Source organism: Stigmatopora argus, chromosome 22, assembly GCF_051989625.1.
Source record: "Stigmatopora argus isolate UIUO_Sarg chromosome 22, RoL_Sarg_1.0, whole genome shotgun sequence".
NCBI classification, from domain to species: domain Eukaryota; kingdom Metazoa; phylum Chordata; class Actinopteri; order Syngnathiformes; family Syngnathidae; genus Stigmatopora; species Stigmatopora argus.
Genome location: NC_135408.1, coordinates 2,647,624 through 2,663,890, shown reverse-complemented (window position 1 = coordinate 2,663,890; position 16,267 = coordinate 2,647,624). Strand labels below are relative to the sequence as shown.

At 39.6% G+C, this 16,267-nt stretch overlaps 1 protein-coding gene across 1 annotated transcript; it reads left to right on the top strand.

The window, feature by feature from the left end:
- The first annotated feature begins 2,801 nt into the window (after positions 1-2,801).
- Positions 2,802-12,128, top strand: gnb2 (guanine nucleotide binding protein (G protein), beta polypeptide 2). The gene is made up of 10 exons (XM_077593000.1): positions 2,802-3,268; positions 5,224-5,304; positions 5,406-5,444; positions 5,810-5,916; positions 7,887-7,950; positions 8,096-8,258; positions 9,486-9,552; positions 9,637-9,838; positions 9,977-10,193; positions 11,185-12,128. Exons 2-10 carry the CDS (start codon positions 5,248-5,250, stop codon positions 11,289-11,291), a joined length of 1,023 nt encoding a protein of 340 aa, XP_077449126.1. The 5' UTR covers positions 2,802-3,268; positions 5,224-5,247; the 3' UTR covers positions 11,292-12,128.
- The last annotated feature ends 4,139 nt before the right edge of the window (positions 12,129-16,267 follow it).

Sequence of the window (16,267 nt, the reverse complement as noted above, 5' to 3'; positions counted from 1 at the left end):
ACACACATACCTAGGGGCAATTTAGAGTGTCCAATCAGCCTACCATGCATGTCTTTGGAATGTGGGAGGAAACTTGAGTACCTGGAGAAAACCCACGCAGGCCCAGGGAGAACATGCAAACTCCACACAGGTGGACCGATCTGGATTTCAAATCAAATTCAAAAGCCTTTATTGTCATCATACACAGTTTCCTATAACGAAATTGGTGAAAAAAAGTGACCGGCCAGGACTCTTCCTGGGTCACTCACGCCGTAGTCATGCACTCTATACAGGTGACCAATGATCTGAACCCAGGTCCCCCACTGTGAGGCCGACGCGCTAACCACAATTGTCAGTAATAACAGTTTTGTTTTGTTTACCTACAATAGGATCTTAGCAACAAGTTAACCATTTCAGGGACAGTGCTTACTATGTTACTCCTAAGTGCCACAAAAGGTTAAAAATCATAATTGGTGCATGAAAGGGTTCATGATGACGCCCACATACAGCAGCATTTGGGGTCACGTAGGTCACAATATCAACATTTAGAATACAAATGTGACTTGTAAATGTGCTATCCACACATATAATTTTATAGATAAATTTAATGATTAAATACAAATTGAAATTAATAAAAAGACAACTATTAAAACTAAATATTTTGGCTTGAAGCGTATTGCGATATGATCCAACATGGCAGAGGGGTTATTGGAATGTGCATCGTGATATATTGTGTCATACTAATGGAGCTTTGTCCTCATTCATATGAATTTATAATATGTATTTTCATTATGTTTAGAGAAAATACGATCCTTTATTAAGTGTGTGTGTGTGTGTGTGTGTGTGTGTGTGTGTGTGTGTGTGTGTGTGTGTGTGTGTGTGTGTGTGTAAATCCCTTTTAAAAATGATGATCACGAAAGAACAGAAGTGTACATAGAAAAGACTTCCATTCAAGTCAGACTGCATTTTGTGGTCTCATCAGCTGACAAGGCCCACTGGGGTTGCCTGTGACTTTTCTAGTTCATACTCTAGCAAAATCCAAATAGATTGAAACAGGGCAACTGGACTTTCTTGTTTATGGATTACCGTGACTTGATCTTTTTATTCTCTCATATAATTGTTAATATTGTTTTCCTAAAGGACAAAAAGAGTTACTGTATTTTCTCGCAAATAAGTCGGATTTGTAACTAAATAAAATGATGACTGAATCAAGGGTGGGGCTTACATACGCACAAGATTTACAGTATTGCGATACTCTTTTTCACCAGTAGATATCGGCAAATTAACATTTACTATTTTTGGTTATTTCCTGTTTTGCAGTGAAAAAAACAACCATTCCTAGATGAATTACTATAAAACTGTTTTTTTCTGTATGTATCCATATTTATTTTTTGTGCCTATATTATTTTTCTGAAAATCTGCATGTGAATGAATACATTGTTTTTCCATGTCCCCCCTCTGATAATGATTTCTTTTTTTAATTTGTTCACATGCTGGCAACACCTTTTCGGAATGTGTAATCCAGCAGACGATCCTTGGGATTCATACTGTATCTCAGAAATATTTTTCTCAAGCTTTTCCCTTCAAAGTCATACATTTGTACTCCCTATTAAAACCATGAGGGGCGGCTCGGTGGGGCGAGTGGTTAGCACGTCGGCCTCGCAGCTCTGGGGTCCTAGGTTCAAATCCAGGTCACGTCCACCTGAGGGGAGTTTGCATGTTCTTCCTGGGCCTGGATGGGTTTCCTCCAGGTACTCCGGAGGTTTCCTCCCACATTCCAAAAACATGCATGGTAGGCTGATTGGACACTCTAAATTGCCCTTAGGCATGAGTGTGATGATGCATGGTTTTCCTTCGTCTCCTTGTGCCCTGCAATTGGCTGGCCACCGATCCAGGGTGTCCCCCGCTTACGGCCCCCTAAGTCAGCTGGGATAGGCTCCAGCCCCTCCCACAATTCTAATGAGGATAAAGCGGTTCAGAAAATGACAATAAAACCATGAATATGGATGTGAAAATTGTGAATCGGGGGCGGCTTATACACGAGAAATTGTAAAATTCAACCATTTTAAGGCAATTTTAAGGGTGCGGCTTATATGCGAGAAAATACGGTACTTTTTTTAATGACCAAAAAAATCACTTACCCTATAAAGGGCTAGAGCAGGGGTTGGGAACCTATGGCTCGGGGGCCACATGCGGCTCTTTTAATGGGTGCATGAGGCTCTCCGCTAACCCGTGAGCTAAAATAAGGAAATCGCTGAGTCCCAAACACACTTCTAGCGCCATTTTAATCTTCTTTTTTATTACTCTTCTCCATGCATACCGTCATTGATACTCATTGATTAGCAACGGCATAACAATGTTGTCAAAAGAATTAAGAGTATTTTTGTATTTTAAAAGTGGTGAAATAAAAAATGCACATTTTCATGTATTTTGACATTTAAATTTTGAGTATGGCTCTCAAGGAAGAACATTTGAAAATATGATTTGTTTATGGCTCTCTCTGTCAAAAAGGTTCCCGACCCCTGGTAGAGGGTGTGTAAAAAAAATTCAGGGTCGTTGGTTGAATATTTGCAGATCTTGTGCAAAAGCTTGACCTCGTGATGTCTGCCTGCTTCCTTTTTATTTAAAGCAAGAGAGTATTTAAATCAAACCCACGCGAAAATACAACATATTGACCGACTATTTCCACGCAGGGATTATAATAAAACACTCTTAAATTCTCTAATTACGGGAAGCTATTTTTTTCGCATATCTGCCTTTCTATTGGAGGCTTCCTTTTACGAGCGAGGGGGGAGGAGATGGGAGGAAGGGGCGAGGCGGGGGGGAAACCACTGAGAGGAAGGAAATGAAGATCGCGTCACGAAGAGCAAAATCGGAGTAAAAAAAAACAAAAAAAACGAGCGACTGCTATTTAACGCTATTTGGCTTGACGTGAGCGTGGACGTGGATCGAACTGGAGCTTATCTGTAGCCAACATGTTGTCATGGACTTGATCGGCGTGAAAAAGGGGGAAAGCCGCTACGCAGTAGTTGTGGATTTTTTTTAAGTCCTTTTTTTTGTGCGGAAATGTGTGAAGACCTCCTCCTCTTCCTCCTTCGTGCGCCTGCCCACTGACGCCTCTCCGTGTGCATCTTCTCAGCATATTTATTTTTTGTACAGATAATTATAGAGAGAAAAAACACATGAGAAACCACTTCCCGTTGAAACGGCTGGATTTTTCATTTATTAATTGAAGGGAGTGGTCTTTTTTTGCCACGATCTTGAGAGGAGCATCGTTTGGAATTAACAGGTAGGCGCCTAGCATTGAAGTGTGTTGGCCAGTTTTCAATGTGTAAAATGGCTGGATGATGATGATGATGGTGATGATGATGGTGGTGATGATGGATCGGCATCCATCTGCATTGAAACATCTTGTTGCTATGAGTGTCTCGGTGGGCCTATTTTGAATAAAGTGTGGACAAATCTCCTTTCTTCTGTGGTGTCGTGGAGTCACATTCCGTTTAGTTGAGGCCTGGCGTGTTTGACCATGGCAGCAAGATGGGCCTGACATTACACTCTGCTCATGTTAGCTGTGGGCTCTCCTCCAGCTGCAGATGTAACCATGGTGTGCAAGTCAAAGGGGTGGGGCAGGGTGCTCTTAGCTTGCAAAAAAAGGGAGAGGGGGTCGGGGGGCTAGGCCTGATCATGAATCCAAGCGGAGGGATGCCAATAACCAAAGAGATGGATAACGTCAAAACACTTTGAAATGTCGTTTTTGTCCTCCGTTGAATGTTGGGAAATGATCATGGTTTCCCCTTTTTAGGCTTCTTATATTAGTAATCTCTTGAATTCTAAAATAGGATTATTAATATAGGGCTTTTCATTGATTCAAATAGACATTTTTAGTCTAATGTGAGCAGCACATTTGGCTTCAAGGAAAATTAGCCTATCCAAGGTATATTTTATATGATGCTTCAGAATTAATGATAATGCATCCGGGTTTGGTAGACAAGTGTAACAGGTTCCCTCGGCCTTCGTGGGAGTGGTCCGTCAGCATCTTCTGCTTGGTAGTGGTGCATACTAGCTCAATGGCAGTTTAGTCTGTGCAGATTATTACTCCATAGTTTAACCAAGCACGGTTGTAAACAGATTACAGGGTTTATTATCACTAGAAGCTGAAGATTAGGATGGTTTTATGTATTTGTTTGTTCATTTTATCTCATGTTGAGATGAGGGATGAAGCAAGATAATCATTTGACTTCAGGGTTAGGATTTAGGATTTGACTATAGTGGACTATTTTGATGAAAAGAGATTAAATTTAACAGCAACCGGTGTATTACAAATGAGCATTATTAGCTTCAATTATTATAAATTATGTCTATCTGGGATTTAACTCTTACAGTGTATAAATCTCATCTCATTTTCTGAACCGCTTTATCCTCACTAGGGTCGCGGGGGGTGCTGGAGCCTATCCCAGCTGACTTCAGGCCATATTTTAGCTCACGGGTTAGCGGAGAGCCTCTTGCACCCATTAAAAGAGCAGCATGTGGCCCCCGAGCCATAGGTTCCCTACCCCTGCTCTAGCCCTTTATAGGGCAAGTGATTATTTTTGGTCATTAAAAAAGCACCGTATTTTCTCGCATATAAGCCGCACCCTTAAAATTGCCTTAAAATTGTTGAATTTTACAATTTCTCGCGTATAAGCCGCCCCGATTCACAATTTTCACCTCAATTTTCATGGTTTTAATGTTATTTTCTGAACCGCTTTATCCTCATTAGAGTCGCGGGGGGTGCTGGAGCCTATCCCAGCTGACTTCAGGCCAGAGGTGGGATACACCCTGAATTGGTGGCCAGCCAATCGCAGGGCACAAGGAGACAAACAACCATTCACGCTCACACTCATACCTAAGGGCAATTTAGAGTGTCCAATCAGCCTACCATGCATGTCTTTGGAATGTGGGAGGAAACCGGAGTACCCGGAGAAAACCCACACAGGCCCGGGGAGAACATGCAAACTCCACACAGACCACTCGCACCACCGGGGCACCCCACTGTATAAATGTACTACCTAATGTGTTTGGTCAACATCATTATTTACTTGGATATATCAGAAATTGCAATATTTTAGGAGCAAGACAAGTCAATCTATATAAATAAACTGAAGAGTATTCTGATGTATTATTTTTCATTAGATTTTGCAGAGTCTAATGATTATACACCACACAAGCAGACCAATTTTGTGTTTACTCTTCTCAAATGAACAGACAGAAGCAACCAGAAACCCCAAAATGAGTGAACTGGAGCAGCTTCGACAGGAGGCTGAACAGCTGAGGAACCAGATACGAGTATGTTGACTTTTTGGTTTATCTGATAATAGTAGTTTCCCCTTTATTCTATATTGTATGTGTTATGTCAGTTGTCCTTCATCTTAATATGTTTTTTGTAGGATGCCAGGAAAGCATGTGGGGATTCCACTTTGACACAGGTGAGTGTCAAACATTGGTTGAGGTTGAGGATTTAAAAGTCATTGTCCACAGTGCTACAAATATATATATATATATATATATATATATATATATATATGTATATATATATATATATATATATGTATATATATATATATATATATATATATATATATATATATATATATATATATATTTTTTTTTTACGTATGTATTACCTATCTATTTGTGTCTAAGATGTCTTTTCTGTATCTGCATTCTCACCCTCTTGCTACTGTGACAATGAAATTTCCCAAATACGGGCTGAATAAAGTTATCCAATCCAATCCAAATAAGAAGAGTCTCATATTTTGTTTTTGAGAACTATCTTTCCTCTTGTATCTAGATAACTGCCGGTTTGGATCCAGTGGGGCGGATACAGATGCGAACAAGACGCACCCTTCGAGGCCACCTCGCTAAGATCTACGCCATGCACTGGGGGTCGGACTCAAGGTGAGGATATAGTTTCCGTACTTTTTATTTGTTTACGAGAGTTTCAGAGACAGAAGCTTTGAGTTTTTTTTTTTTTAAATGTCTTTCAAACAGAATGCACAATGACTGCTTTTGATTTTGTTTATAATTGGTATTTTGTAATGAATGAATTTGACAAGTATGTAATTTATAGGTTTCTTTAAGAGACTCGAGGTAAATAAAAAAAATGGAAAATAAAGAAATAAAATACATATAAATGTGCGCACATGATGTAATGAATGAATTTGACAAGTATGTAATTTATAGGTTTCTTTAAGAGACTTGAGGTAAATAAAAAAATATTGGAAAATAAATGAATAAAATACATATGAATGTGCGCACATGATGTAATGAATGAATTTGACAAGTATGTAATTTATAGGTTTCTTTAAGAGACTCGAGGTAAATAAAAAAAATGGAAAATAAATAAATAAAATACATATAAATGTGCGCACATGATGTAATGAATGAATTTGACAAGTATGTAATTTATAGGTTTCTTTAAGAGACTCGAGGTAAGTAAAAAAAATGGAAAATAAATAAATAAAATACATATGAATGTGCGCACATGATGTAATGAATGAATTTGACAAGTATGTAATGTATAGGTTTCTTTAAGAGACTCGAGGTAAAAAAAGGAACATAAATAAATAAAATACATATGAATGTGCGCACATGATTACAACACATGCAAATGTTGCTTGCGGCATTTCCAAAACAATTAAGTCAACCACCCCCAACACTCAGTGGCTCCATTTAAAGGGCCCGTTGACACTCAGGCCCTGTTCACATTTGTTCAACATCAAGCGGTTTCTCGGATTTAAAAAAAGGAGCAAAACTTATAATGGCACTCTTTCTGGGATTACTTTTGATGTCATTTTTTGCATAGCATAGCTCAGGGGTCGGGAAGCTTTTTGACAGAGAGATCCATAAAAAAATCACATTTTCTAATGTTATTTCTTGAGAGCCATTCTCAGAATTAAAAAGTAAAAATAGATGAAAATGTGTGATTTTTTTTGTCATTTCCCCACTTTTAAAGTACAAAACATCTGTGAATTATTTTGACAACATTGTTATGCTGTTGCTAATAAATCAATATCAATGATATCATGCATGCCGGACAGTAATAAAAAACAAAATTATGATTGAAGTGGTGGAAGAGGTAGTGTCAACGCCACAGTAACACTCTTATTAGTTCGTTCGGGACTCAACTCTCTCACCAGTGATTTCCATATTTTACCTCACAGGTTAGTAGAGAGCCATATGCACCCATGGAAAGCGTGACCGGACGTTTCGTCGAAAGACGTTTGGTCCCCGGACGTTTGGTCCCCGGACGTTTGGTCCCCGGACGTTTGGTCCCCGGACGTTTGGTCGACCGGACATTTGGTCGACCGGACGTTTGGTCGACCGGACGTTTGGTCGACCGGACGTTTGGTCGACCGGACGTTTGGTCGACCGGACGTTTGGTCGACCGGACATTTGGTAGAATGGACGTTTGGTAGAACGGTTGTTTGGTCGCCGGGTTCGCTCGCTGTCAAATTATAACAGAGGGTTTACTGTTGATATTTTGATATTAGATATTTAGATATTAAACTCTCTCTGTCTCTCTCATGATTTTAATTTTGAGAGCTGATTTCAACAGTAACAACCCGGCGACCAAACGTCCGGGGACCAAACGTCTTTCGACGAAACGTCCGAGTACCCATGGAAAGAGCCACATATGGCTCCCGAGCCATAGGTTCCCTACCCCTGCCATAGCTGGTAGACAAACCAGCACTGCATGGTGCCAAAATGGCTACAGCAAAAGAATATTGTACTTAAACACCTGTCTTCCACTTCTGTAAAAGAAAATGTAACAGATTTGAAAGACCGTGGCCCACGGAAACTTTCCCAGCCTCTCAAATGCTTATGTTGGAAAAGTATTTGTCCACCCCTGATGTGTGTCTCCGCAGGCTTCTTGTTAGCGCCTCTCAAGACGGCAAACTGATCGTATGGGACAGCTACACCACTAACAAGGTAGACTTTAGCACATTCACACTCATGTAACGCGTACCGTGACATAGTCAGTGGATTCCCTACATTAGTAACACTCAATATTCTCACTAAGAGTTTGCAGTGCTAAATGTTGCTGATTGGGGTTACCTTTTATTTGTATTTTTAGATCCACGCCATCCCCCTGCGCTCCTCCTGGGTGATGACCTGTGCGTACGCCCCATCTGGGAACTACGTGGCGTGCGGAGGTCTTGATAACATCTGCTCCATTTACTGCCTGAAAACACGCGAGGGGAATGTCAGGATTAGCAGGGAACTACCTGGCCATACAGGTGAGAGTCTCAAACTGATGATTGTCCGCCTCACCGGGAAGTTGACGTGATTAACATGTTTAATTAACTACGGGCATTGGATTGGATAACTTTATTTATCCCGTGTTTGGGAAATGTCGTTGTCACAGTAGCAAGAGGGTGAGGATGCAGAAATAGGAAAGGCATTTTAGACATAAATAGATAGGTAATAAGTAAGTTGATGAATAAATATATAATTAAATAAGCATGTTGCTGGAAAAAAAGTATATATATATATAAATATACATATATATATATATATACATATACATATATATATATATACATACATACATACACACATATATAAGCACATATATACATACATACACATTGTATATACAAGGTTAAGGTATTACATTTGCTATATTTTCAATTGAAATGTATAACTATAATTTGAATCAGATTTTTGTTATATTTTTGGGGTGATGTGTTAAACTTGATGTCTAGTTTTTCTAAATGCTGTTTTGTGCTCTGCATTTTCAGAAGAAAAAAAAGAATATTGAATATGTCTCTTAGTATTACTTGATTGCAAATGTTTAATGGTTTTAATTGTATGCTGGGAAGGTTATATTTATTAACATTTTTTTACTTAATATAATTTGGATTTTTACTAAGTAATTTCACATTCATAAGAGCCTGACAGCTGATGGGAGGAAGGATCTGCGGAAGCGCTCCTTCCTGCAATGAGGGTGCCGCAGTCTATTGCTAAAAGAACTTCGGAGGGACTCCACAGACTCATGCAGGGGGAGGTGCTGTTCATGATGGACATCATCCTGGTCAGCATCCTCCGCTCTCCCGCTTCCTCCACAGAGTCCAAAGGACAGCCCAGAACAGAGCTGGCCCTCCTGACCAGCTTATTCAGCCTGTTCCTGCTACCCATGTGTGCCGATTATTTGTCACAAGCAGGGGGGCCCGGCTTCGTCGGTCCGACCTGCTTGTTTAGAACCAAAAGACAGTTGTTGCGCTATAAAAAAATGTCTTTTTGTGTGTTGATTATTTGTCATCAAGATTGGGTAGTCTGCTCTTGAGAAGATGCCACTTTTATATATGAAGGGCACTCGTAAGTATCTGTTGATCTCACCACGATAAGAAGCATTGACCTACACGTGCAACCCCAATTCTAATATTTGTTTTCAGAAATTGTATATATTTACTCCCATCAGCCTATTTGTAAGTATTTCTCCTGTTTTCTTCACGGTATATCAGGTTACTTGTCATGTTGCCGTTTCGTTGACGACAATCAAATCATCACAAGTTCAGGGGACACCACTTGGTGAGTGTGACACGTCACCGGTAGCCGTCCGGCTCGTTATTCCGGGTTTGACGGTGGTCCGATCCTCGCGTTCTTTGCCCAAAGCGCGTTGTGGGATATCGAGACGAGCCAACAGACCACGGTGTTCTCGGGCCACACGGGCGACGTCATGAGTCTGTCCCTGGCGCCCGACCTGCGCACTTTTGTGTCGGGAGCCTGCGATGCCTCGGTCAAGCTGTGGGACATAAGAGACAGCATGTGTAGACAGACCTTCACGGGACACGAGTCAGACATCAACGCCATCTGCGTGAGTGTCCGTCTGAACGATCCTTGCCGTTGATGTAAAAAAATATCAATTGGTGCAACTTCCAATTTGCCTCACTGACGAAGTGCGTTGAGATTGATCCTCATCAACTGACCCATAATCCGGCGTTGTCCATTTCAGTTCTTCCCCAATGGCAGCGCCTTTGCCACTGGCTCTGACGACGCCACCTGCAGGCTGTTTGATCTGCGCGCAGACCAGGAACTCAGCCTCTATTGCCATGACAACATCATCTGTGGCATCACCTCGGTGGCTTTCTCTCGCTCGGGTCGCCTACTGCTGGCGGGCTACGATGACTTTAACTGCAACATCTGGGACGCTATGAAGGGGGACAGGGCAGGTGGGTGCCGACCACAAACTTATTTTTATTTTTGTAGTCCGTTACACACAATTCTGAGATCGTTCTGTACGTAAATGTTTGCGAATAACAACTCCCATATTGCTTTTTTTTGCCGACATATGCTTACAGTATATAAGTACGCCAATTACTTGTATGGCAAACTCTACCAGCCGTAAGAAATGGGAAAAACATGGAAGTGTTCTTTTGTTCCACGTGTCAAAGACTTTTGTACCAATGTTCCCTCTAATTTTTTGTTTGTCTGGGAAGAAAGACAACCTCCCTGAGCACACTGAGTACCGGTGTGAGCAACATCATCATTGCTCGCTATGGGCACACACCAGTATCACATATGCCATAAGCAGGTGCATGTCTACTGCACATAAATGATTTAGTAATAATAAAATGTAATGATTAATATCTATGAATGGGCGGCCCGGCAGATGAGTGGTTCGCGCGTCGGCCTCGCAGCTATAAAAAAAAATTGGGATTTTATTTTGTGCGCTCCATATGATTTGCTGTGCGCAGAGAAGACGAGAGTAGTGCGCAATTGCGCACGCACGCAGCTTAGAGGGAACATTGGTTTGTACTATAATCTCTAAGTAACATTGATGATTGTCTAATTTAACATTCAGTAAAGTGCAAATTTCAAATCCACCTTGTGGAATTAGGAGTATGATATTATTACAAAGTAGATTTAGAAGAAAAAAAATCAATGGGCCTAAGTAAATGAAATGTAAAATCAATCAAGTCTTAAAATCATCATATTAAGTAAATTATTTAGGCCAAATGGGAGTTGATAGTTTGACTTCAAACAATGATGGCTTTCATATTTACACATTGACCGCATTGTTGTGTTGTCACATTGTGAAGTAACGTGCAACACAAGGCCCGCTGTGTTCTGTGTGGGCTTAAGACGTCTTCGCTCTAGTCTGGAGAGCTAAACATTTGAACGTTAACAAGTCTTCTTTTGTCCACACCGACCCTCCTCCAGGAGTCTTGGCCGGCCATGACAATCGTGTGAGCTGTCTGGGCGTGAATGATGATGGCATGGCTGTGTCCACCGGGTCCTGGGACAGCTTCCTCAAGATCTGGAATTAAAGAACGACACCCACATGCACCGACATGCTTCTTGGAACACAAATGTTCGGACAATAAGTAAGGTCCAGCAAAGTGTGACACTTGTACATAAAACATAGTATGACAACTTAGTTTACAACAATCCTATGTGCTACCTTCAGCTGACTGAAGTGCACAAATGCAGCAGCAAGGCAACACTCAAAACACACAATGTATAAAAACACACACACACACACACACAATGTGACCAAACACAGTTAAATTGCTGTCTTTCTTGTATTAATACAAAAATACACATGACCCGAAGCTTTTTTTTTTTTTTTAAATGATATACACACAGAAATACACTTCCCCTCCAGTGAGACACCGCTCAGAAGACATTGTTGAACAATTATGTTTTTGTTTACAGTGAAGTCCAAAATGCACTCAAGACAAATACAACCGTATTAATGTACTTTCTGTCTCAGTGCCACTTGTGTTGCAGTGATGCTTTTTCAGGGGAGAAATGTGGAAAGGAATCATCGGGTCAAATGCTACCAAGAGGGAAAAAAAGAGATGAAAAGAAGGAGAAAAAAAAACACATCCTTGGACAAAAAAACATGTTTTAGAAGGTTTTTATAGCTATTTGCTCCATATGCATTATATCTGTTTTGTTTTTTACTCTTAATTTCTTCATGTCTCTCCGTGTGCCTCAGATACACTTTAAGGATTATTACTAGAGACTATTGAGAAGCAGTGAAAGTGACAAAAAAAAGAATTGTTAAAAAATCTAAATGAAACTAACCAGTATTCACGCTTTAATCTGGTTATCATGATGGTCAAATTGTACATATTAATAAATAATAGCCTCTCCTGCCAGTGAATGGAGTTTTCTTAAGTGATGCAAAAATTTATACACCATGTTTCAATGGAACTGTTAACTTGGTGCGATGTGTCATAAGGGTCATGACACATTGTTGGGGGGGGGATTAATCGTAATATCTGGCACTTGAAAGTTAGATGTTTCTAGGCGAAATTATGAGTCATGGAATAAAACAAAATTTAAGAAAATAGCAGCATCGTGCAATGCAAACAGAATCACGATTATTTTTTCCTTTGGAAGAAATGTAGTACTACATATTTAGATTATTTTTTCCTTTGGATGAAATGTACTACATATTTAGTTTATTTTTTTCCTTTGGATGAAATGTAGTACTACATATTTAGATTTTAAACAGATTCAGCGACAAATGAGAATTCTATAACACGGTCGGAATTTGTAGTTTTCGAATTCTAAATGAAGGGGATTATAGACATGAGAAATGCATGCCAATTATAACCCATTTGAACCATCATTATATCAGCAGCAGCGTCACCATGTGGCAAAATACATGCACGTCAGAATAACGTCATTGAGTACAATAAAACAAGTCAAACGTGAGATGAATAGATTTTATTCTGCATTACACATGAACACAATCACTTGAAAGTTTTTAAGCGTTTATGTAATACACTCTGGAGATAACCTCTCACAAATTAACATCTGCAAACTAAAACACTGCAATGTTCACTGCCATTTAAAAAAGTTAAATGTTCAAATGTAGTTTTATTTTCGATTGGCTTTACAAGCTCCTGTAAATTATGAGCTTTTATCCATTAATCACTAACTCAAAGATGAGGAATTCTGTAATATCAAAAGATTGCGCATCACAGCTGATTGTGTAAAGTTAACAGAGAAAAGCCAGAATCCCTCATTGCAACAAAACAAGGAGAAAGAAATACTATACTTTGCAGGGAACACGTAATATTTATAATGAATGATTCACCGATCAACCAAACAACATTCTGGCTGCTAACTACTCACTTCCTCAAATTCTTGTAGTATTGCTTGTTCTCAGATACTCTGATGCATCCTAACTGCCCAAAAGCATTGTTTCAGCACTATGTCAAGTTTTGGCATGTATCTGAAGCGACATGATGAACTGCCACTTTTCAAAAACCTAAATCAATTAAGAGATACAGGCCTTCAAAAAAGAAAAAAAACTAGAAAAAAGAGATGTAATCCTTACATACAAAGGTTAGCAATTACAGTGGTACCTCGACATACAAGTGCCCCGACATACGAGCAATTTGAGATACGAGTAAAAATTTGAGCAAATATTTATCTTGAGATACAAGACAAATTTTGACATACGAGCAGACAGCGGAGGCGAGAGGCTGCTCATAAGAACATCATGGGCATTGTTTCTCTCCCCGCAACTCCCTCGTGTAATGTCTCTGTGGTCGCAACTCCCTCGTGTAATGTCTCTACGAGCACTGGGCGGAGCGTTGTATTTTTTCAGTGTTTTTTTCCCCGTTAGTCAGTGCGAATGGCGTATATACTACTTATCGTTGGCAAGTGGCCATGTGTTATCCTATTGTGAGGACATTTGTCTGCATCATTTTGGAAATATTTTGAAGGGAAGACAAGCAAACAACCCTCGATAGGTTGCATCTGATCTGAGAGTCAGGGTGGAGGCGGGGCAAATAGAGCCAACCCGGGAGAAAAAAGGTATCAAAATTTAAAACAAAATTCGAATTAAGTTTAGTGTAAGGTTAGATTAAACTTATTTTTGAGTGTGTCCGATCGTAATCCAAGTTCATTTAAATTTGTTCCTTCCGCAAAATCTGTCTAATTTTAGAACTATTAAACACATTTTAGTAATATTAAACCACTAGTTATTTGTTACTTTGTTAATAGATGGCGAATTAGAACAAATAAAAATGTTTTTCCAATCCAATATCCTGTTTTCGGTGTTTTTTCAGAGGGTTGGAACAAATTAATTTGTTTTTAGTTCATTTCTATGGCAAACGTTCGTTTGAGTTACGAGAAAATCGACATACGAGCTCAGCACCGGAATGCATTAAGCTCGTATCTCGAGGTACCACTGTATGTAGACAATAATGTCTTTTTTGAGATGGATATAGTAAATCAAATGGAACTTCAAAAAACTAGGAATGCACGGCCATACATAGCATATCAACCCCCCAAAAAGCAAATTCATCAAGTTTTATTGATTAAAGTGAATCTTTTAAACAACTTCTGAATGAGATTTGATGACAATTATATCGAGAAGAAAAAGCAAGTGTGACATGAAAACACCTCTGAGGCCCCTTTGGTCAATGACAGAATAATAAAATGACTCCATAATTGGCTTTAAAACTTTGCAAAGTGCAGATAACATTTCATCAACCCACACTAATGAGATCAGTAAATTAGCCAAATTGTCATTAAACGTTTTGGGTTACTGACAAAGTTCTGCCCTTAACCCTAGAATGGTAACCCTCTATTTCAGTGGTTACCTTTCACGCTTCTGAAGTAGAGGGTTACCATGGTTACCGGGGGAAAAATGGGTGCTAAGCAAGACGGTGGAATGAAGGGTACCCATTTTTTTCCCCCGGTTACCATGGTAATCCTCTATTTCAGAAGCGTGAAAGGTAACCCCTGAAATAGAGGGTTACCATTCTAGGGTTAAGTATAAATGTGTATATATTAGTGAGTCAAATGTGCGCCTCTAAATATTTCCTTAGCGTCGCTATTTCATGTTAGCAGCAACTGCTCCTATTAAAAATAAAAACATCATTCAGAAGGCCTGAATTATTTCATTGACACTGTGCTTTTATATATGCATCCAATAACAGACTAGATGGGTTTGTTGTGAAGAATTTTAGGAGTCTGGACCATTCGTCCATGAAACCAGTTTGGGATCAACTTTCTATGATGTCTACTGTGCATCTTTTGTATGCTTGACAAATGCAAACTATGGTTGTTTGTGCAGGATACCCGGCAAAGAGTATTATGCCAGTGTAGTGATTGCAGAAAGTTCTCTGAATTGTATGATTGACCACATTTCAACTTCAAAAGCAAGAGCCCTCATGCAATGTGTTCCATGCCTGATACCACCTATAGCTAGCTGCCTGGGCATATTACAAAGGGTGCACACCTCATACGTCACTTTGAGCGTCCCATCATAGCTACCGACATAACCTTATCCACAACCACCCAGTTGACTTGTTCATACCTGACGAGCAACTGAGAAAATATATCGTTACACATTGTGCTTTGACAAACAGAGCGGCAGACGTTTTGATATAATACAAATCTCTCTTAGACAGATGTACATTCACTGTTTCTCAGACTGATTTACATATATATTTATAAAATAAATCTCTCGAAATATAATCTGGCTACTTTCCCCATGACTAAGTTACATTAGCAACAAAGTGTAAACGCCGACCTTATGACATTCTACTGTCTGAGCGGATGTCACTAAACACATTTTACAAGTATGGCTTTGCTCTATGCTGCCTCCCACTCTTGAGTTATGCCAAACATTTCATGGGATTCAATAAACATTTCCAACTTTGTTATTGCCAATTTCAGAATGACTACTCTTTGAAGAATCCTGTTTTCAAATGATTTAAGTGCACTTTAAGGGGCAGATGACAACAATCAATACAAGAGTACGTATTATGCCTCCTGTTCTGGTTATTGAGAGACTGGGGGCGAGGCTTAAAACCATCCGATAATATCTTCTGACATTGGTGTCCCAACCCCAAGGCACTGCTTAAACTGTAAACATGGCAGGTTGAGAAAATAAACGCAAAACATGCATGACAACAGTCCTGTACGAAATGTAGACTATGGCACAATAATTCGCTAAAAATAGGGGAAAACTGCTTTGACAGCTTATAATAGTTCAATGGCTTACATGCACTATCTTTGTGTATTCATCACTTTTGGTTTCACAATACATCATCTTCTGGTCACCCGAAACCATTTTTTATCAACAACTCCTACCAATGTTGCTGCAACTCTTTATGTTATAAAGCTAAGCACTTTAAACTGCTTGCTAAATGCTGTCAAACTGTCCATCCGTTTTTCTACATGAAAACCAGTGTCACTACACAGAGACTGGAGAAGACTGTTTGGTTATCTGGGGGTCTCCTCAACCTGGCAAGATCAGACCTTTAGACCT